This window comes from Petaurus breviceps, unplaced genomic scaffold, assembly GCF_028583685.1.
Source record: "Petaurus breviceps papuanus isolate PSGF00001 unplaced genomic scaffold, PetGlider_PUasm1.0 90919, whole genome shotgun sequence".
Classification (NCBI taxonomy): Eukaryota; Metazoa; Chordata; class Mammalia; order Diprotodontia; family Petauridae; genus Petaurus; species Petaurus breviceps.
In genome coordinates, this window is record NW_027187378.1 from 39,814,973 (window position 1) to 39,838,440 (window position 23,468).

At 38.3% G+C, this 23,468-nt stretch overlaps 1 protein-coding gene and 1 pseudogene across 1 annotated transcript in view; both read right to left on the reverse strand.

Annotated features, from left to right (window-relative positions):
* Window positions 1-19,433, reverse strand: part of LOC138152102 (disintegrin and metalloproteinase domain-containing protein 18-like) — a 146,872-nt gene extending 127,439 nt beyond the window's left edge. Inside the window, exons 1-5 of the mRNA XM_069075852.1 lie at window positions 19,388-19,433; window positions 14,747-14,826; window positions 4,158-4,213; window positions 2,363-2,441; window positions 384-460 (exon numbers count right to left, since the gene is read on the reverse strand). Coding sequence (XP_068931953.1) covers window positions 384-460; window positions 2,363-2,441; window positions 4,158-4,213; window positions 14,747-14,826; window positions 19,388-19,433 — 338 coding nt within the window. The remainder of the gene's footprint in view (window positions 1-383; window positions 461-2,362; window positions 2,442-4,157; window positions 4,214-14,746; window positions 14,827-19,387) is intronic.
* A 724-nt stretch (window positions 19,434-20,157) lies between these two features.
* Window positions 20,158-21,431, reverse strand: LOC138151830 (5-azacytidine-induced protein 2-like; annotated as a pseudogene).
* Window positions 21,432-23,468: the final 2,037 nt, after the last annotated feature.

The window sequence follows — 23,468 nt, forward strand, 5'->3', positions numbered from 1 at the left end:
CAGCCAATGTGATGAAAAGTATGAAGAGAAATATAAATAAGGGGAGGCTAGGTGGGGCAGTGAATAGAGCACCGGCCCTGGAGTCAGGAGGACCTGGGTTCAGATCCAGCCTCAGACACTTAACACAAAAACCAGCCGTGTGACCTGAGGCAAGTCACTTAACCCCAACTGCCCTCCAAAACGCAAAAAATTTATATATAAAAATAAGATAAAGAAAACAAAAGAATAGGAGAAAGCAAAAAAAAGATAAATAAGGGCACACAGAGGAAAAGTTTCCTTTGTTTGTTTTCCCTTCTATTTTCCATGTGGTTACTAGCCACTAAAATTATTACAAAAGTTTTCTAAGGTTTTCAAGTACAGCCACCTAAGGAATATGTCATGACCTGAGTCCAGAACAGGTGTTGAGTGTCACGACTGAATTTGGAAAACCTGCAACATATCCATGGTAATTGCATTGCATCTGAAAAACAGTACACACAAATAAGTAGTTTGTTTCTATCCAAAGACAATTTGTCAAGTATATCATTCTTTTTCCACTTATTACAAATGTTTTGGGGCGGCTAGGTGGCACAGTGAGTAGAACACTGGCCTGGAGTCAGGAGGACCTGAGTTCAAATGTGGCCTCAGACACTTAACACTTACTAGCCGTGTGACTTTGGGCAAGTCACTTAACTGCAATTGCCCTGCCTTCTCCCCTCCAAAAAGAAAAAGAAAAAAATACAAATGTTTCAAAAATTTCAAAGAGTTGACAATCATCCAAGTGGGTCATAAAAGGATCACATCACATGTCTTCCACTAGAATTCTATACTGATGCCTCATACTGTCATGGAAGTGGCCCCAGGTTCTCAAAGTCTAGCAAAACCCATGCCCTCAGAGGTTGTAAACAAACTGCAAAAAACAAACAAACTTAAGTGTATTGGCCAAGTAATGTCTGTCTTCCAAGAACCAGTCTAAGTATCAAAAGGCTCATTATCATAAGACTAGCCACCAGATGATGAAGAAATCTAGCCACAGCAACTCATGAATGTCATTTAAAAAGGTGTGGATACCCACAGAGATCAAAGAAAAGGGAAAAGTACCTATACATACAAAAATATTTATAGCAGGTCTTTTTGTGGTGACAAAGAATTGGAAATTGAGGGGATGTCTATCAACTGCTGAATGGCTAAACAAGTTGTGTTATATGATTGTGATGGAATACTTTTGTGCTAAAAGAAATGAAAAGCAGAATGCCTTCAGAAAAACCTGCAAAGATTTATCTGAACTGATGCAAAGTGAAGAGAGCAAAACCAGAAGAACACTGTACACAATAAAAGCAATACTATATAATGATCAAGTGTGAATGACATAACTCTTCTAAGTAATACAATGATCCAAGACAATTCTGAAGGACTTATGATGATAAATGCTATTTGCTTCCAAAGAAAGAACTGATGGAGTCTGAATGCAAAGCAAAGCATATTTTTTTTACTTTATTTTTCTTGATGGTTTTATTTTTTTGGTCTGTGTTTTCTTTTGCAACATGGATAATATGGAAATATGTTTTATGTGACTTCATATGTACAATATATATCAAATTGCTTGCCTCCTCAAGGAAGGGGGAAGAAAGAGAAGGAAGAAGAGAATTGGAACTTAAAACTCTAAAAAATGAATGCTTAAAAATGTTTTTACAAGTAAATGAGAAAAAGAAACAAGAAAAAAAAAGAAGAGAAAGGTGTGGAGAGATTGAGATCTAGATCAGTGGAGGAAGTCTCCACACTAATTCCATAACAGATCTTTTGGAGCAATGACAAAGTGTGGGTAGTTCAGAAACAAATATCTATTGCCAATTCTCTTCATTTCTTTACTACATACATACCATCAGATGTACCTAAGGAATTGAGAACTTCTAGGCATTTCAAAGTTTTCCTCTACTCAATAGTCAATTCAGGGGATTTATCTTCAAAAATTCATAATTTTGCCACCATGCATTCTGGTTAGCAAAGCTGAGCACAACACTTTTATTCTTAAGAAAAGAGTCTTCCTGAGTTGCTGTGACCCCAAAAATTTATCATCTAGTGGCAAAGCTTCTGGTGATAAACTTCTTTAAACCTAACTAGACCGGTCTTTGAACTCATTCCTGAAACATTTCTACCCTGTCAGAACTTTTAGAGCATGTGTTTTGTTGGTACAGCTTTCAAGAACGCAAAGGTATCTCTATGCCAAAATAAAGCTCTAGGTAGGCCTTTATGAGACACTGGAAGATTATCAGAGGTTAAATAAATTATAAACTTGAGCTTTGACTATAAAAGATCATCTATTAATACATCCACTTTCAATTTTTCAAATAGCAGAGACTTAAGACTAAAAACTAATTCTTACCATAATTTTTGAAGAAGAAGAATGAAAGACACCCTCTTTGTTATATGTATAAACGATGAAGTCCTGTGGTAAAAATATTCTATAGAACATAAAAAAGAAATTTATGACATAAAATAAACAGCATGAATAACACTGTTTTAAACAATAAAAATGAAACTTAAACTGCATGTTTCCCTTCCCACCTCCACCCCCTCCCCTCAGAAGCTCAAAGTGGCACAAAATAAACTGGTCTTGATTTTCTCTATTGTCATCCTAGGACATCCCTACTGCTTTAGTTGTGTTCTATTTTTGTTTTTGGTCTATACCTACGATTTCATCCTTTAGGGAATTCTAGATGTGGAAGTTCCCTACAGGCCCTATCCATAACTTGTAATCATAGAGAATAGTCTAGGGCATTAAGAAGTTAACCTTCTTGCCAAAAGTCATAGCTAGGACATGCCAGAAACAATATTTGAATCCAGGTCTTCCTGACTCTGAGGCTAGTCCTCTAACACCATTCTGCCTCTCAAGTTAGGTGCTTAAGGAGGAAAAGTAAGCACATGATGTTTATGGCTATGCAGTACAGTTGAAAGCTCAGTCCAAATTCACCAGAACTAGGCAGGAGTGGAGTGGAGGCTTGTAGACATGCACGTTGTTGTTGATGTTTGTCCATCGTTCCATGGACCACAACATCAGGAAGATGATGCAATGACTTGCAGGTGAAATTGGATTTAAGTGAGGGAGGGCTGTGCAAGGTCGGCAGCTTCACTTTATTTTTTTTTTTAAGCAATTGGGGTTAAGTAACTTACTCAAGGTTACAAGGCCACTTATTTCTGGGTGTGGTGCTAAGTATCTGAGCCTGGATTCGATCCCCCAGGTCATCCCGACACTGGGGCCAGTGCTCTTACTCGCTGTGCTACCTGGCTGCCCCTTATTTTTTTCTTTTTGCCTTTTTGGAGGGGGAAGGCAGGGCAACTGGGTTTAAGTGATTTGCCCATGGTCACATGTTAAGTGTCTGTGGCTGGATTTGAACTCAGGACCTCCTGACTCCAGGGCCAGTGTTCTATTCACTGCACCACCTAGCCACCCCTCAGCAGCCTTACTTTCTCCTCTGGAACCATCTAGGTCCAGTGGCAAGATATAGATCAGGACAACTGGAGATGGCCCACTCCCACAGAACAGAGTTTTCTTTTCAGATTGTGCTATCCATGTTTATCATGCTAGACTACAATAAAATTAAAACATTTTTTGTAGCTCTCAGTATCATATGCCCTATGCTTTAAATTTGTCACTATTTAAGAGTTCCCCAGTGAGGAAACTACTTCTATGAGAGCCAATCAGCCATCATTCTGTAACTTATATTTATAGATCTCAGAGCCTATAGATCTCAGGGTACTAAGAAGGTGACATTCCCCAGATCACAGAGTCAGTAAAACTGTATTGAACCCAAATCAATCTGATTCCAATCTGATTCTTCCATTATATCACATTATCTCTATTATTTCATATTTTACTTATTGTTGAGCATATGTTAAAATGATCACATAGGCCCTAAGTTATAATGATTGTACTCATCAAATAATGATTTATAAAACTGCTGGTCCATTCAATCTCCTAAAACTTAGATTTTAAGCTTAAGATGCATCTAAAAGGTAACTGCTTTCCAATTCTAATATTAATTCCTTGAATACAATCTAATTTGGGTGGAAAAACACCAAAAACAAAAAGTGATATTTCATTCTCAATTAATAATTAAAATTCAAGAAACTGAGGGCAATCAGAATTTCAAAAATGGGGAACAAAAATCACTACTTACTGTTTTTGGAGCCGTAAAGTATATGGTTTTCCTTCTACTATAATATTATATGCCACCTATAACAAGAATATACAGGAAGGTGGATAATAAATAGTAAATCAGAAATTTATAAAGTACAATTCATTATTTTTCCTGTCAAATTTAATAAAAATTTTAATTTATGCCCACAAATATTTTATATGGATTTCATTATGTATTTATTATCCTTATAGAATATAAATTTCTGATAATTAAAAAATATAGCTACTATCAATGCTAATTGTTTATCATAATAATTTTACTAAATTGTAGATTCTCAGAGTTGGCAAGGACTTCAGAGGCCATCTAGTCCAACCCAAAACTTAAATAAGAATCCTCCCTTTTCCAACATACCCAAAAAATCTAGGTCACATGAGTAACAAGATGACAAAGTAGGCATTTTCTCTAATCCCCATGACTTCTCAAAAATCTCCAAAAGAGAAATTATAAACCAAAGATAAATTAACTTCAACTGTTTCCACGGTTGGACCTCCAGAATCCAAAAGTTAAAAAAAAGACACTTATTGACCCTGTGTTCATTCAGTATCCCCCTTTCCCTAGAAGCTACCAGTAGCAATATTATACTAGCAGACACAAGGATGTGGCACAGGCTTATGTCAAAACTCATGATTATACCCCAGCTCCTCCTTCATTCTTTTTAGTGCCCCAAAACTCTAGCTCCAGGCTCCAAGCTCCAGAAGTTTGCTTGGGCCATGACAACCAGTTTGGTCAAAACCCTTCAGGAGCAAGATCCTATCACGAACTGCAACCAAAAGGACTGTTGCTACAAAGCCCTGAAATGCAGGTGCTGGAGAAAATAGGCTGTGAACTGCAAGTTCCAGGACAGAGAACTGAACAAAACAAGTGGCACAAATCACCAGAACAGGGCATGTGGGGACCTGTTCAGCATTCCATCTCACCTGAAAAAAGATCACAAATCCAGCTAGAGCTGGTTCTGACCCCTCAAAAGTCATTTGGGGGCAGAAATCTATGCTGCTGAACCCTGAATTACCCAGAGTGGAGGGAGGCTGAGATTCTTTGAGACCCAGCCCCCAAGGAAGCCACAATCAGAGGAAAGGAAACAAGAAGTGAGTGAAAAAGAAAACAAAGGGGGGGGGGGAGGGTGAAGACTGAAAGTATCAAAGATTTCAGGAAGAAGAAATCACAAAGACCTTGAATATAAATAAATCAACAGGAAAAACAGTAACAACAGAAGAATATATGCCTTCAAATCCAGTAAACTAATTCAGGCATCTAGAAATAAATACTGCAAAATGAAGGAAAATGATCCAACACTTGATGAGCCGATGGACCCTGTGGAAATTAAGAAGAACATGGAATCACATCATGTTCTGACTGGTTTAAGCCTGAGTGCTTTAAAAGAGAAAAGAGAATTATGAGAGAAGAATTTATAGCCTGTACAGCAAAAATAATGAGAAGAATCAAAAAATTGAATCTAAATTGACAAGAATCATCACAGAAACAAAAGACTGAACAACAGATAAAAATTCAAAAATAGAAGGAAAGAAAGAAGGCTTTACTTTGGAGATGGGAAGGGATCCCACTGATGAATGTTCCTTACCCTTTTATTTTTTTGACAACACCTGCTTTTTTGGATTCACTACAAAAAAGTAAAAGGGATAAAAGAAGGAAACTATATTATACTGAAAGGAACCCACAGACAACATACCAATGTCAATAACAAACAAACATTCTAAATGCTTTAGCAGCCAAATTCATAAAGAACACATTATCTGAGCATCCTCTCTGACAGAGATAGACATGGGATGATAGAAAGCTGTGGTTTAGGGAATCATAAACAAAAGATACAAATCCAAATGGAGATTAACAATGAAATCATAAATAATAAGTAGGTCACAAAACAAATAATAGAAACAATAACTATGTAAAAGAAAATCATAATACTAAAATTTCTAGGATGAATCTAAAGCAGTCCTCAGGAGAAAAATCATATTCTTATAATCATACATTAACAACATAGAAAAACAGACGATTAACAAACTGAATATGTACTTAAAACAGAAAATGAACAAAGAAACCAAAAATAAGTACAAAAGAGGAAATACCAAAAATTAGAAGAGAAATAGACAAACTGGAAAGAAATAAAAAGAATTACACAAATGATAAAACAAAAAACTGGTTCTTGGAAAAGATTAATAAAATCAATAAACCATTAGCTAATCTGATTGAAAAGAAAGCAGAAAAATCAATAAAATAGCAATGAGCAAAGTGAAACCATAGTTAAACCAAAATAAATAATATAAAGAATAATGAAAACATTATGCAGTTATATACTGTCAAAACTGAAAACATAAAAGAATTTGAATACCTTCAAAAATATAAAATACTCAAACTACTAGAAGAGCAGATAAGATATCTTTAAAGACCTGATCTCAAAAAAGGGCTAGAAAGGGAATATAAAAGGGAAAAAAAATCCTTGGTCCTGATGGATTCATAGAATTCTATCAAACTTTTAAAAAGAAGAGTATCCATACTTCACAAAGTACTCTCAAAAACTAAGAAAGAAGCCAACAGAATCTTTTTATAAGACAAATATAGCCCTAATACCTAAAGTGCGGAAAGACAAAAATCAGAAAACCACAGATCAATATTATTAATGAACACTGACCCAAAAATTTTAAGCAAAATCCTATCAAACAGACTACAACATCGATCCAAGAAATCATCCATTTATGATCAAGTGGAAATTATACCACGGATAAAAAGATGGCTCAATATTAGGAAAATAATCAACATAATAAATCATATTAAAAATCAAAACACCCAAAACCATATGATCATTTAATAGATGCAGAAAAGCCTTTGACAAAATACATTTTTTATGATAAAAATTCTATAAAGTACTAATACAAAGGAAGCAAGCATGACAAGCAATGAGGATACACCACAATCTTTTCCAAAAAATATGGGAGTAGGGGCTGGCTAGGTGGTGAAGTGAATAGAGCACTGGCCCTGGAGTCAGGAGGACCTGAGTTCAAATTTGGCCTCAGACACTTAACACAAAAAACTAGCCGTGTGACCTTGGGCAAGTCACTTAACCCCAATTGCCCTACCTTCCTCCCTCCAAAAAAGCAAAAATAACAAAACAAAAAAAACGAACCCAGGGGCACCCAGGTGGCTCAGCTAGTAAGAGCACCAGCTCTAGTTTCGGGATGACCTGGGGATCAAATCTGGGCTTAGATACTCAGCACCACACCCAGAAATAAATGGCCATGTAACCTTGAGCAAGTTACTTAATCACAATTGCTTAAAAAAAAATATGGGAGTAAAGCAAGGATGCCCACTTTCCTCACTATTACTTAATACAGTTCTGGAAATGGTAGAAACAGTAATAAGATAAGAGAAAAAAATTTAAAATATAAAGACAGATAAAGAGAAATTAAAACTATTCCTCTATTTGCTAACAAATTGACTGTTTACTTGGAAAACCCCAGAGAATCAGCAAAAATATTCACTGAGACAATTAAAAGCTTCAACAAAGTTGCAGGCTAGAAAATAAATACTCAGGGCAGCTAGGTGGCGCAGTGAATAGAGCACTGGCCCTGGAGTCAGGACAACCTGAGTTCAAATCCGGCCTCACACACTTAACACAAAAACTAGCCGTGTGACCTTGGGCAAGTTACTTCCCCAACTGCTATCCAAAAAGCAAAAAAAAAAATTTTTAAAGGAAAAAGAAAATAAATACTCAAGAAGTAATAATGGAATGGGATGTACCATTTCAAATAGCTACAAAATGAATTAAATATCTGAGGGATGACCTCCCAAAGAACACAAATAACTTTTATAGATTCAATTACAAAACACTCCTTAAAAAAATAAATTCATAAACAGATGGAATAATATTCAGTGCTTATGACTAGGCCATGCCAATATAACAAGAATAACAATACTACCAAAGTGTGTAAATTAATTTTGGTAATATCACTAGTTATCATCCAGGTAAGCAACCTCTATCAAAAAGGGATCTACTACAAATGCTACTACCACACCAACTGCCATTGCTGGGAGCAAGCCTATCTGATACAAAAAAGGACCTGGAAGAAGGGGAGACAGGAAGTGGCATGTGCCAGACAAGATAAATCAGAATCAATACCTTGACCACCACCTTCCTTCAGACATCAAGGGAGACAACTCAGGACCCAGCAGCCATAAACCCTAGGGAAAGCAGCTCCTCCATTCCATCATTCTCCAGACCACCAGTCCTGCTTCCAGCCTGACCCACAGCCATCATCCCAGAAAGCAACCCCTGTAGAGATGAGGCCTGGCAACTGCCCCTATAGGTGCCACAACTGCTTACTCCTCAGCCATAGATATTGAAGTCCAAGAAAATAAAGTTCTCATGTCCTTGGCATTTTCTCTAAATGTTTCAGCATCAGAAACAAATATAGCTTATTAATGGAAATACCACTAAATATGTGTTACCCTCTTTCCACTACATCCTAGAAACACTGAGTATTTCATCTGACTTGCAGCTGAAATTCTTTATTTCTTGGCTCCCTCTATTAGAATGTGAACTACCTAACAGCAGCGATCATCTTGCTTTTCTATTGGGAAAAAATGTGCAAAGCATAATACTAAATATTCATACATTTAAAAGAGTATGTGCAAAAGATGGAAGCTAAGATGGGTAAATGATAAGACCTGTAAGAGGTCCTAAAGGAATAGTGTCAGAAGCATTAAAGTATAATAATGTTAAGAACAGTAAAATAAAATTAATTTTTTTAGCTATGTTGGTGGCAAAAAGATCATGATCTGTTGCTTAAGGTAGATAAGATAATGATAATGATAATGGATGATTGTAAGAAGACAGAACTACTCAAGGCCTGTTTTACATTTTCTGAGGTTAATGAGAACATATACAAAAAAGTCTGCTTCAATTGTTGCTGATGTTTAAGGTACTCTTAGAATTCCCATCTTTGTTGAGTCCTTGGTAGCTCATGTCAAGGAACAGTAGGGTCTAGCATTACTGACCCAGTAACCTCCTATTTTGATGAAAACATTATCAGTGGAAATATTTCCTAAGGAACTGATTGTGATATTGGAGATTTTAATACCATCTTATGTACTTCTCTAACCCAACCTGAAGAAAAAAATATATTTATATACCTTTGCTCCCAGAAAACAGACAAAATTAAATATTGGGCATACAGTGGGCATTCATTGAGGAACAGTTAATGAATTACTACCAAGTGGAAGCAAGACATTGAATGAATGAATGAATGAAACATTTATAAAGTACTTAATATGAACCAAGTGCTAGGGGATGCAAATAGAAAAGACAGATCAAAAAGCACATACTAACGGGGGAGACAACACATATGGAGAGTTTCAGATGGAAAAGTCCCATGATACTTAGGATGTAACAACAAATCTAATGTCAATTCCTGTTCTTTAATGTTATTTCCACTTATAAAATCACTTTCCATGAGCCATTTCTGAAAGACAACGGCTTTGGTGGAAAGTACTTTCCTTTCTGAATTTTCAGTAGCTGAAGGTACTGAATTACAGAAGCAATAGTCAGGGCTGGATCTCCACAAATGTAGCTTCCCAGCATGATGTCTGAGGACACTGGTTGGAAGTATTGCTATTCCCAAGGCTCTTGGGTTCAGAATCCTGGAATGTCTACATCAGGGTCTCAAGGAAGACAGTGGTAAAGGTAAAAGTGATGGTTTTATTTGTTGGCACATGTTGACTCCTCTTGCCTCAAGGTGCCTTGCTATTTCAGCTAAATTTTAGGATTTTAGGCTTTTCTGCCTTCTGTGTGGCAGTTGATTGAGAACTGGTGGGGACAACTGGTCCTTTCTGCACAAAAACTGTTTCTCTGGATGATGGGTATGAGGGCTGGGCTAAAAGCAAGAATTTTGGTCTGGGGGATGCCATCATTCCCAGGGTTCCTACCAGTAGCACTTGGTCAACAGTTGCTGCTATTGGTGATGAGGAAGGTGGGCCTCTTCTCCACAATTATTTAGCCCCTCTGTGGATTTAAGACAAGGTGAAAGATGTATAAATAGGTATGAAACACAGCCTTAAGCCTTTACAATCTAATTGGGAAGTTTAGACATGTATATAAATAACTATAATACATGGCAGAATGTAGAAGTACAGGAAGAAAAGTACTTAAGTCTTATGCTGGCTCAGAAGAGGGAGAAAAGCTTTTTTTTTTTTTTGCCTTTTTTTGCCCTTTTGGAGGGCAATAGGGGTTAAGTAACTTGCCCAAGGTTACATGGCTAGTTTTTTGTGTGGATGTTAAGTGGGGAGAAAAGCTTCATAGAAAAGGTGACATTTAACATGATCTTTGAAGAACATGTGGAAGGCCACATTATACAGGAGAACAGGTGCTAGATTTGTAGTCTGAGGATCTGGTTCAAATCTCACTTTTCCTAGTAACTATATATAATCTGTGTGGCTTTATATGTCATATCACTTCCCAAGACCTCACTTTACTGTATAAATAAGGTAACTAGACTAGATAACTTGTAAAGGTCATGCTCTAAAATTATAATCTTATGATCTTTGATTGATGGATCTTGGACAGTAAAAGACAGATAAAAAATGGTAAGCAGAAGTTAAAACTCAAGGTGAGATGTGCAGAAGTAAGTTTAAGTTATCAGATTCCAACAAACTACACCCCCCCAGGGCACTGAAAGAGTTAAAATATATTATTGTTGAGCCATCGTTAGTAATCTTTGAAAAATCATGGAGATGTCCCAAAGACTACTTAAAATTTACTGAACTGGTGCTATCAAAAGGGGAATCGACAATATATGATTTTCTAAGCCTTGTGAAGAATGGGAGAAGTGTTTTTTATTGTTGTCATTTTTCAGTCATATCCAATTCTTTGTGACCCCATTTGGGGTTTTCTTGGCAAAGACACTAGAGTGGTTTGCCATTGCCTTCTCTAATGCATTTGACAGATGAGGAAACAGGCAAACAAGGTTAAGTGATTTGCCCAGGGTCTCACAGCTAGCTAAGTGTCTGAGGCGGAATTTAAATTCAGGTCTTCCTGACTCCAGGCCCAAAGCTCTTTCCACTGATTTACCTAGTAGGACTAGAAAAGGACAAATGTTTCCCAATTTTCAAAGGATGAAGTCTATAAACTATAAATCAATGAGTTTGATTACAATTCTGGTCAACATTCTAGGACCTATTGTATTAAAATGGAAGAGGGATGGGGAAGAAAGGGGGAACAAGCATTTATTAAACACCTATTATGTAAAAGACATACTTTACATATATTCTTTTATATTTTCCCCACTTTGCAGTTGAGAAAACGAGGTAAACAGAGATTAAGTGACTTGCCTAGTTTCACACAGCTAGAAAGTAATTGAGGGTAGATTTGAACTCAGATCTTCCTGACTCCAGACCCAGTACTCTATCCACTATGGCCCCTAAGAAAGGTTTGTGAGCATTTAAAAAAATGAAGCAGTGATTTATTAAAAACCAACATGGTTTCCTCAAGAATCAGTCAAACCAGACTAATATGCTTTCATTTTTGGACTGGTAGTTCAAAGAAATAGCTACCTAGAGAGGTAGTGAGTTTTCCTTTCCTGTAGGGCATTTTATTTAAGGTAGACTTTGAATGACTACTTATTGGGGATGCGTTGTTTTATTTTCTTCAGGTAGGGGTTGGGCTAAGATATCTTCTGACATCTCTTAGAATTCTGAAGTTCTTTGTGAATGTGGGAGATAGACTGGAAAAGGTTTATTGGTTTTGGTGGGAGGAAGGAATTGGGTATTTGTAGACTCAGTTTTCAAAATATAAAATTTCAGGTGTTGGTGGGACATTCAAATAGAATAAATCCATAAACAAAGTGAGATCTGGAGATAAGAGATATATTTCATTCATTCTCTTCATGCAAATGAAAAGGAAATCATCTACTATTAATTTGATTCATTTTTAGTTTGATTATAGGATGAAAGTTCTTTCTTTAGGAAAAGCTAACCCTCACAACCAAGTCAGACTAAAATGATAGTCTCTTAAGTCTAGGTTGCCTATAGATTTAGTGAATAGAATGATAAGTCTTTATCATTTAGTAGCAGATACTTTAGAGGAATAAAATAATCATAAGATTATAAGGTTTTTTAAAATACTGTTTCCCTTTCTTGCAGAAAGGGGGATTGGCCAAAGGCCAAGTTCCCCTTTATATCAGAAAGAGGGGCTGACCAAAAGTTAAGTTCCCCTCACTGGCAACTGGACAAAGGTTGGCTAGAGGTTAAGTTCCTCTTTCCAGTCTTAGTGAATAAGCTTCCTTTTTTTCCTGAGCTAGGGTCTAAGCTGAATAATGGAATCTTCTAAGGAAGAGGGAGGAGCAGGGGTTGGGGTTTGACTGATAACTACTGACCATAAATTCCTCTTTCCCAGGATGCTTTCTGGTTACAAAAGACAACATCTGTAAGGAAAGGACTTCTGGTGTAGGATTAATAAAGCCTGGGAGAAACTAACTAGTCAGGTAATCTGCCTTTTCTAATTGAATTATGTTGAAAATAAGTTTCTGTCATTTTTTTAATTCCTCTTTTCTGTTATAAAAACCAGATTTGTAAATTACTAGGAGTCTCTGACATCTGAGGAGTCAGGTGACCTAATTTGAAATGAAAATGCTAGTTTTTGCAAATTAAATCACACATGCCCGGCAACTTCGTAACACACACACACACACACACACACACACACACACACACACACACAAGTTAAAAAAGAAAGAAAAAGAAAAACTAGAAACAAAGAATATACCTATTAATTGAGGAATGGCTGAACCAATTATAGTATATGAATGTAAACAAATACTTTTTTGAGTTAAAAGAGATGAGGAATTTGAAGAAACACAAGATTAGTAAAAACTGTGCAGCAATCTTTAAGTAGAACCTGAATGATTACTCACATTGGAGGTCTTCAAGGAAGCTGGATGACCATTTGTCAGGTCTACTAACTACTGTGGAGATTGATTTTCAAGTACAAGTTGTACTTGATGGTCACTGATAGTCCTTTGAACTCTCAAATTCTGAGAGAACAACATAAGCAGAACCAGAATATACACAATGACTGTTATCAAAAGTAAATTAAAACAACATTAAAAAGCAACTGAACTTTAATTGCAATTCCTAGGCTTAGTCCCATAGAACTGAAAGAAAAAATTATCTATTATATTAATAACCAATTATTAAATTAGTACTGTGGTTTTTCTTTTCTATTTCCTCATTCAGGGATGAGCCTTTGCAGGTCAGTCATTCAGTCAGGCAGTCAGGCAGTCAGGCAGTCTCTGAAGGACACTGCTAATAGATGAAATTGCCCAATCCTCCAGGTACATGCTCCACAATCTTAAGACAGAATCTCACCCAACCAGAAGACTTTACAAACCGAATCCAATCTAGGTGAATATTTGTCCTTAGGAAATGAGCCCTTGTCCTTAGAACTCTCCATTAGAATTTAGGGTGACCCAGTTTATGAAGGAGAAGAAACCAACCACACTGGTCTGGATAAAGAGGAATTCCTTTGTCCAGAATGCTGGAAGCAGCTGAATCTCATCATCAGGCAGAAAAAGCCAAAGACTTCTGGCCTACCTCCTCATTAATATATCTACCTTCTCATTAATTATTCACCAATCAGTGTTGATTTTCACCTGTCAGAAATACTTTCTTTTCCAAACGTATTTAAGCATCCAGGGATCTCTGTGGTTTTTGTCTTTGGTTACTGAGAAAGACCACTGACCACCAATTTATTATTTGCTAGCCTAATTAATAAATTGATTGTTAATTACCCAGAAACTCATCTCTTGGGTTTTTTCATATGTCACACAACAAGGCATATTTCTCTCCTTTCGTTGGAAATGATAAGAGTAATAATAGAAGAATTAAAAGAATATGATACTTATTAATTAAATTAAACTTAATTAAAAAGAGATGACCTAAAGGATAGGATAAACAATATAATCAAATGTAGTAGAAAAGTCCAAAAGGATGAGACCTGGAAAATAAATTACTGGATTTGCCCTGACGTGACAAATGCAAAAATATGAATGAATGAATAAAAAATATTTAAGTTCTTATAAACAACTATATTAAATATGAAATTAATTCATATCACCTGAGTACATAACTGTTAGAATGAATTATTGCAACAGCATGTTTTGGGGAAAGTCATTCTGATATTTAAACTTATAATTAATAATACAAAAAATTAATAATATAAACAGAGATAACTGAGAGTTGACTACATGTATATATTTCTATATAAACTATACTCATAGCTTGATCTTTTGAAATAAGTGTAAGCTTACTAAATGTTTGTATTCTAATGTCTAAAATCTATTCTGTTGCTTACAGCTACTTTAACAAAAACTTAGTATTAGCATAACAAAACTTAATATTAGCATTCCCACAACAAATATGGACACACTGATTCTGATAAATGTGTAAATACAAAAATTTTTTGGCATGTTACAAAGCTATTGAAGTAAACACCCCCATTATGTTTACTTTACTAAACATTTTCAATTATTCTAAATTTTTTTAAATGGTTATTTCTCATTTACGTGTTGTTCCATTGAATCTTCAGTTGCATTTGACCAAATCTTCTGTGGAACTGTAATTTGAAGCGGGGTTTGCTGAAAACCTGCAGTAAGCAAAAAAGTTTTAATATCTTAATAACTTTCAACTTATACTGTCATCTTTCATTTACAAATCTAATTTTAAAGCTAATTCAATTCTCCTTAAAAATTTTATATGACTTCTCCAAGTTATTTCTTTTTATGATATTTTTCTCTGACTTCACTATTCAGCATAGTATAGTGAAATAGCACAGGAACTGGAGTTACTAGCCCTGTGACCTTTGAAAAATTCTCCTATCACCAGTTTCCTCATCTGTCAACTGGAGATAATATCATTAGCATTACCTACTTCACTTAGTTGCTGTGAGTAAAATCTGTTGTAAAACTGTTATTTCCACTCTTCTAAGGAGAAACCAAACTAGGATTTTCTTCCTACTATCTCAGTTAGTCAGTCAAAGAATAAACATTTATTATGCATCTACTATGTGCCAAGCCGTTGAATGTAGCCATCAGAGGAGCTACCTGACCGTGACCCCCATGACTGGAGCAGGATGGAGCCCATATTGTGGTATTTCTGCAAACTTGTCCTTGCTGCTCCTGGAGCCTGCTGTTCTGATCAGGTGTCACCACTGCCCAAGTCTCCCCTGCCTTGTCTATGGACTTTCAGCTGCCTTCCAGGAGCTCCTAAGTGAATTTATGCCAGTGCAGTGAGGACTGGTTGTCATAATAGCATTACTATGCCAATCACACTTGTATAGTTGATGCTATCCAACTAAGTTACCATATCTATGCACTGCTCCTCTCCTTTAAAAGTTGGCTTTTGAAATTTGCAAGGCAAGTGAATGCTCTGAGTTTGTCACTGAAGCCAACAGTAGGTGTTTGAGTTTTGTTTTTTTAATTTCCTACATGTTAACTTTCTGAGCTCAAGATTTGTCTTACCAAAATGAAATCTAGAAGCATCTTAGGTATTACTGCATGGTGGTGAAAGTAATCACCAACTCCTCTCTCCAGTTCATCTCCTCACCTAATCTAAGAAAATATCTCACCTCTGGGCGCAGCTAAGAGGCACAGTGAATAGAGCACCAGCCCTGAAGTCAGGAGGACCTGAGTTCAAATTCGACCTCAGACACTTAACACTTACTAGCCGTTTGACCTTGGGCAACCACTTAATCCCAATTGGCCTCCAAAAAAAAAAAATATCACACCTCTGAAAAGAGTAATAATGCCCATTCTCTCTTCTTATTTAATATAACCTGCCTTGGCTCTCTGTCCATAAGTACTAAAAAAGGCCTATCAATCAAACAAGAGGTGGAAAGTGGACTGGATCATCTTAAAGAATTTGCAAAACTCCTTTAAGGATCCCAGCCTTCTCACAGAAACAAAAGCTTTTTTTTTTTTTTGAATGTCAGTATCCTACCAGAGTTACTGTATGGATATGTCAACTACACAACATTAAAATTTCTGTAGAGGTTAATCAAGAAGGACAAAGACTAAGAAAAGGCCATTACATTTGGCAATTAAAAGGTCATTTGGAAGGGGCAGGAATAATTAAAATGAAAAAGTCAGATGACAAATTGCAAAGGGACATAACAGTGAGAAAAGATAGAGAAAAAGTGGACATATCCAGCATACAGTTTTCTCAAATCTTTACCCAAGAAGAGAAGTAAACACACAGGACAAAAACTAGTAGGGATGATCAGATCAACTGAGAATTGCTTTAAAAGGAAGAGGCAGATAAATTTTAGGGATTAGCAAAAGAGGAACAATCTGCTGGGCACTGGAAGAGAGGAGATCCTAAAAGGTAGTGGGGGGGAGGGGGTTGGTCATGGTGAGACAAAGGGCCATCTTTTCATAAGAGGCAAAGGAAGAGACAGTAGGAGAAAATGTGTGATTTGAATTGAAAAGAGGGGAGAAAAGGGAGCTATCAGTGAATGGCCTCAATTTTTTAATGAAGTATGAGTCGAGATTCTCAGCTAAAGTAAGGGGAAGGGATCCCATGGAAGACTTGAGCAAGGATGAAAAGGTATGCAATAACTGCTATGGTGAACAGGACAGCAATCTAGTTAGGGAGGTGTAGAAGGATTATCTTGCTGCAGCAAGGGCCTAAATCAGTGGAGTATATTTGGATTTCAACAAAGTATTTGACAAAGTTTTCTGCTTTGTGAGCAAAAGGAAGACTAGATGATGCTACAGTTAGGCAGAATGAATGAAGACGGGAATATTCTGATGCACATATCTTTGCCCCTGTGTTGTTCAACTGTGTTTTTATCAGGAAATTGAATGGAGGCATAGCAGGCATGTTTATCAAATTTACAATGATGGGAAGTTGAAAGGTATAGCTAGCATGCTGATCACATTTTATATTTATAAAGATCTCGACAAGCTGAATTATTAACTAAATCTAAATAAGAAGATATTTAATAGGAATAGATGAACAGATACACAGAGAATTTATTAATCACTTAGTATAATTAGCCATCTGTGCTAAGTGCTGGGATTGGAAAAATGATCAATGAGAACCCTGTTTTATCCCAGTCAGTATTAATCAGCTTGATGTGATTCCGTCGGAGTAGTGAGTACCTCCAACTCTTACTTTTCTTTGTTGTCATGACCAAGCCCAGCACGGTAGAGGTGACTCAATGAAATGGAAAGTTCCCTCATCCCCAGTTACTTCTGTTGCTCCTCTGTTCCTTATCATCTCTCTACTGACCAACATGAGGAGATGGACACGAGCATTTGGCCAGTAAGTGACCCCATTTGTGCCAGCCTGTGGCCTGCCTTTCTACTGGCCCAAAGGCCCACATAGATGTTTTGACCTCTATTTATCAGCCCAGCCCATAGGTCTGCTCCTTAGCTCAGTAGCCTGAAAGGTCAAGATAGGTCTACTCATAGGATCATTTGTCAACCAATGGGAATCTCTATTTTGTGTAGATCCTCCAGGAGGGTCAAGGACAAGGTCTATCAATCAATGAGACTATATTTTTAGCTTGCTTCATCTGTATCGTCTGGGTACCAAGCACTGGAGGAAGGGGCAGCTCAGATTTTGTAGAAGATCTGAGTTCTACTACATCAGAAGGAAACATAGACCCTTTAATAAAGTGCTGTTGGCTTGGAGCTCTGCCTCAGAAGTTTTTCTTTCAGGTAGGATAATTTTGGACTCCACCGTATACAAATACAAGCAAGCAAAACAATCACTCAAGGACTATTACATTATAAGGGGGAGGGGAATAACATAAAACAGGGCCAAAATTGGGGAGAGGATACCTTTATGGGCAACACTATTGATAAGGAAGAGGAGGAAGCTTAGAAGTTCGGAGAATTGAAATGTGAGTCAAGTGAAAATATGGCTAAACACCTTCCTAAAATATTGGGCCAGGGAAGCAATTCACCATCAGGAAAGAACACAGGAGGACAGTTTCTCCAACACAGGAAAGCAGCCAGCTGGCAAAGAGTAGAAGTCAAAGTTGAAAGCAACTGACTGGTGAAGAGGAGGAGGCAGAGAAATCCAGACTTGTGACTATAAATTCCACACTTAGGCTCAAAAAATAATTTAAAAAAATAATTTTAAAAAAGCTAGACACATAGCTAGACAGCAGTTTCAGTAAAAAAAAAACATATCTGGGGGTTTTATTGGAATACAAGTTCATCATGAATTATGCATGTCACATGGCAGCAAAAACTACTAATGTGATCTGTCTACTTTCCCAGGGTAAATCAGTAAGGAACCAGCAGGGAAAGGCAGTAAGTAGGTTGGCATGTGCCAGGCAAGTCAAACCACTACCATTATCTTGACTACCACCTTCCTTCAGACCTTGATGGAGACAGCCCAGTATCCAAGAGCCCTGGGAATGGCAATGCCACCCCCCCCCCAGCCACCAACCCTGCTTCTTGGTTCCTATAACCATCATTCAGGGGAATAATCCCCGTGGAGAAGAAGCAGGTTTTTCTCATCACTACCAATGCTATCCACTGTGGATGAAAGCAAGGTAAGCAAGTCCAACAGCCTCAGGAACGAGTAACCCCCACCATACCACTAGACATACTTCTAGTTCAGTCCCTACAGCCATCACCAAAGAAAGTAATTGGTGTCCTTCCGCCCCAACCTTCGGCAGGTCCTACAGCAACCATACCTACTAAAGACCCAGAAAAGAAAGAAAATTTGTCACCAAAGTCCTTGGGACTGTCAAATGGTTCAATATCAGAAACAGAAATGGTTTTATCGGTGGAAATGAAATTTTAAACGCTACATTCCTACCCTAAGAACCATGGCATAGCTTCGTGTGACTTACGGCTTTACATGACATACTCATACCCGGAGGGTTTCTGACGTTCCTGCCGGCTCTGGACCGAGCACATGGACAGGCCCGGAGTTGCGAAGGCTGCGATCAAACCTGGTCTCCGACTTTTACTGGATGTGTGCCCCTGGGCAAGTTTCCTCCATCGTAAAATGGGGATAATAACACCACCCTCCTCCGTGGGGGCCACTGCGATAACGTTTGTCAAACGTTCCCTTCCTCTTCCGGTCCCCAAAACTGCTGGCTCAAAGAAGATGTTTCGGACCCCGCCTCCTCCACCTGCCCCCAAGAAAAGTCTGGGAAAAGGTTAGGGGCCGATGGGGACACTTACTTTGTGCTGCACACAAGGCCCCGAGCAGTACCAGCGGAGGTAACATGGCGCCGCCGTGGCCGTGGGGTGGCCGTGGGACGACAGTGCAGGACAGACAAAGCTGCGGTTGGACCCTTCTCGAGAGATGGTCTCCTGCATGCTCGCATGCGCAGATACTCCCCCAGTTTGGCTGGGCGTCACGAGCCTGGGAATTCCCGCCCAAGCCTTAGAGCCCTACGGCGCCTGCGCACAGGGACCTGTGCGTGCCGGTGAATCCCACAGCGCTTGCTCACGTGCTGGAGTCGGCTTCTGGCCGGGAGCTCTAAGAGGTTTTACACTAGTTGGGGAAGCAGAGAATGTAGCATATGTGCAAATGAGTGATAGAGATTTTCAGGAAGTTTTAGATATATTGTTGACATGGTTTGGAAGAGGGACATAGAGGTACTGAGCGTTGACTCTGGAATCAGAGGACCTACGTTCAAATCCCACCCCTGATATTTACTACTTGTATTACCTTGGATAAGTCACTTATATACCCTGTGCCTCAGTGTCCCCATATGTAAATTGAGGGGGTTAGAGTAGATGGCCTGTGAAGTCCTTAGGTCAATGGACCTATGAGGGGAGGAATTCACAATGACACTCATGGATGTGTACATATAGGCACCTTTCTGAGTGCTGAGAATGCCACCTGGCTCAGATAAAATTTACTGCCCTACTGTGTGATTGGTTAGTCTGCCTCTGTTGTAACGAGAAATTGCCAGTGGAGACCATTAATCTTTTTATTTATTTATTTATTTTCCAAAAAAGGTTTTATTTTTAAAAATTGAGAAGACTGTTACTTGGCATATTGTATGCCTACCAAGGACTTCAGAAAACATGAGTCTGGGTGCCTTCTTTTGTTCTTACGTGAAGAAGTTGTGGTAAAAGGTTAAACAGTCAACCTAACACCTCAGCCTTATACACATAAGCAACACTTGGCAGAGAAAAAAGCCACAAGGGGAACAGAATATAGAACGAAAGAAAAAAACACATCAGCGACACCTTTAGATGTGAAGCTGACCACTATGAGTCTACTACAGCCAAAGCAGAGAGTAAGTAGCCCAAAACACGTTATTCTCTCTGGTTTATCATCTTCAAATCGTAAGATTTTGGAAAGATATGTTAGCGAGCTTCTCTTCAAACACAATGGCTACAATCAGGTTTCTGGTGATGACTTGCCTTTCTTGATTGTAAATGAAGTTTTAAATTTTCTTAGTGGTTCGGCTTGCACTTGAGTCACAAGATGTAAATTCGACATTTCTCTCTTGAGTTCCCAGTAGGCATGTTGCATGTTGTGACTTGGAATGCTTGGCCTTTGGAAGTCTGCGTTATTGAGATTGTCTTCCTAAGGCCAATCCTTGTGTCTGGATCTGTGCAGCTCTGTCCTCAGACTGTCACATTCCTCTCTTTTCAGCTCTAGCTCCTGCTCCAAACCACGGATTCTTAGGTCACTGCTCAGCTTTTCTACCTCCCAGTTAGATGAAGGTCAATTGAGATTCCTCATCACTTGCTGAGTCTCAACCTCGGTTCACAGCTGGAGGAGCTCGACTTCTTTAGTCTGTAGCTGTTCATTTAATACTTTCAAAGATTCAGAGTTATCTTTATTCATTTTATCCAATTTGCTTTTCAAATTATCTCTGTCTAGGCAGACCCCCCGAAAAGCATGATAGGCCTTGTTTACTTGTTCTCGTCCTACAGAGCTTGTTTCTTCATCTAATCAGGTTTCAAGAAGCTTTTCTTCCAGATATCGTATTCTTTTCTTTAGGAGGGAATTCTCCTCCTCTGAATCCTTAAGTCTCTTTTTGATATCCTCATATGCTGTGACAAGGGCAAAGTGGGAAGCCATGGATTTATCTCCTGCATAGATTGACAGAGGAGTGATGGTGTCTCTCCTCTGAGTCTTTTCATGGTTCAGAATACAGATGTCATCTTCCACTAGTGCATCCATGATAGCTTCATGGAGTTTCTGATCCAGGACAAGAGATTAGATGGAGATGGAGGTTTCACTGATATAGCACCAGGACATGCTGCTGCTAAAAGGGGGCAACAAGGTGTTCCAGGTACAGAGAAGCACACTGTAGCTGGCAGAACAGGAAGGAGCAATCTGTGTGCTGGGCCCAAAGGAATCCATTAATCATTTTTTAAGCAATTGGGGTTAAGTAACTTGCTCAAGTTTACACGGCCAGTTATTTCTGGGTGTGGTGCTAAGTATGTGAGCCCCTATTCGATCCCCCAGGTCATCCCGACACTAGGGCTGGTGCTCTTACTCGCTGTGCTACCTGGCCGCCCCCATTAATCATTTTAAATGGAATTTATTGTGGAGCATAATTAACCCGGGGACTGCCAGGGGTCATATACCCAAATCAGGCAGCCCTGAGCATATACATCTCGGGGTTTATATAGACAAAAGCCACAACATAAATGTCACCAAGGGGAGCAAGCAGGGAAAATACAGAAGCCAAAGGATAGCATTGCTTAACGATTGTTGTGTAGGGATCAGTTTGTTACACAACTGGAAAGTTCCCAAATCTATTTCAAGAACTGGACAGAAGGGGAGGGGTGACTATGGGCTTCAGGCAGCATGCTTGGGCAGGTTTACTTGGCATGTTTACTGCCTGTCTGGGCTTTGTTGGGTTTTGGGCAGGTTTCCTCGGCAGCTCTCCTAAGATGGTGAGAGATGGGGAAAGTTCACAAAATGGGGGGTTGCTACACCTCGATAGGAACTGGTCCGCTAGATCAGAACTGACTACTACTAAGTACATGTGGCTAGTGTGCTCCCCAAGGTCACAGTGAAAGATAAATAGCCTGTCTTGATATAAAATCCCCTAACATCCCAGCAGGTCATAGAAGGCAGTGATCACAGCTAGATGTTCTCACAGGCTCCTTCTAACTCGGAAAGCCCATGAAATACTAAAAACGATAGTCATCAATGCGCCCAGTGGTGCCCTGGGAATGTGTTCATAGCAGTTCCATTTTTCTTCTTTCCAAAAATACACTATATTGTAAACCTTCTAAGTCAGGGGTCCAAGAGTGAGTACTAATTCTGAATTGCAATTGTTTACAAAATGAAATAGTGATGAGAGATTAGGCCTTTGTTATACACAGTAACAAAGAAAACTAGATGACTACAAGAGTTCTTGCTCCAGGGTTGGTTTTATATATATATTTGTATTTATTTAATTAAATATTTCCCAAATTCATTTTAAAAAAATTTTAACATTGATTTTTTTTAATTTTGAGTTTACAATTCTCTCCCTTCTCTCCAACTCTTCATACCCTTTGAGAAGGCAAGCAATATTATATCAATTATACATGTGAAGTCATGTAAAACCTATTTCCATATTAATCACATGAAAACAAACATACAAAAACAATTAAAGTGGGAAAAGTATGCAGCAATCTGCCTGAGTTTTCATCAGTTTTCTCTCGGAAAGTGGATAGCATTTTTCATCCTGAGTCCTACAGAATTGTCATCTCTAAAGAATTACAAAGACTCAGATCAACTCCAAGCCAGTTGGAAAGATTTATTATAGTTTTGAGGTTTCACACTTTGATGACTGGCTAAGTCGCTTAGAGGAATCTAGCAACTTCAGTAAGGCAAGATGCACAATTTTATAGAGAATATGATGCTGAGTATGTAATCAAGATTTACATAGAAGAGAGGAATATGATTAATATTAAAAAGGCAGGAGGGGTTTGTTGAGGGATTAGGTAATGGAGGAGGAGTCCCAGCCTTAGTATAACTGTGCATGTGGTTACCCATAATGCATACAGTTGGGGGGTATTATAAATGGTAATGATATTATAATAAACCTCTCTACATCATAGGTTCTCTCTAGGTCAGTTCTTTACAATCACTGAGCAGGTGGGTCTCTTCTACCAATAGGTGGGCAAACATCCTGATCTATATATCCTAGTGATGTTGTCTTCTGATAGGCTAGCTATTGTGGTCTTGTCTGGTCAAGATGGATAGTTAGGTATTGTGGTCCTGTCTCTTGGGCTAAATGGATGATGCAATTGTGATTGCACACCTGTTCTCACTGGAAAGGGTCTGGGGGGAGTG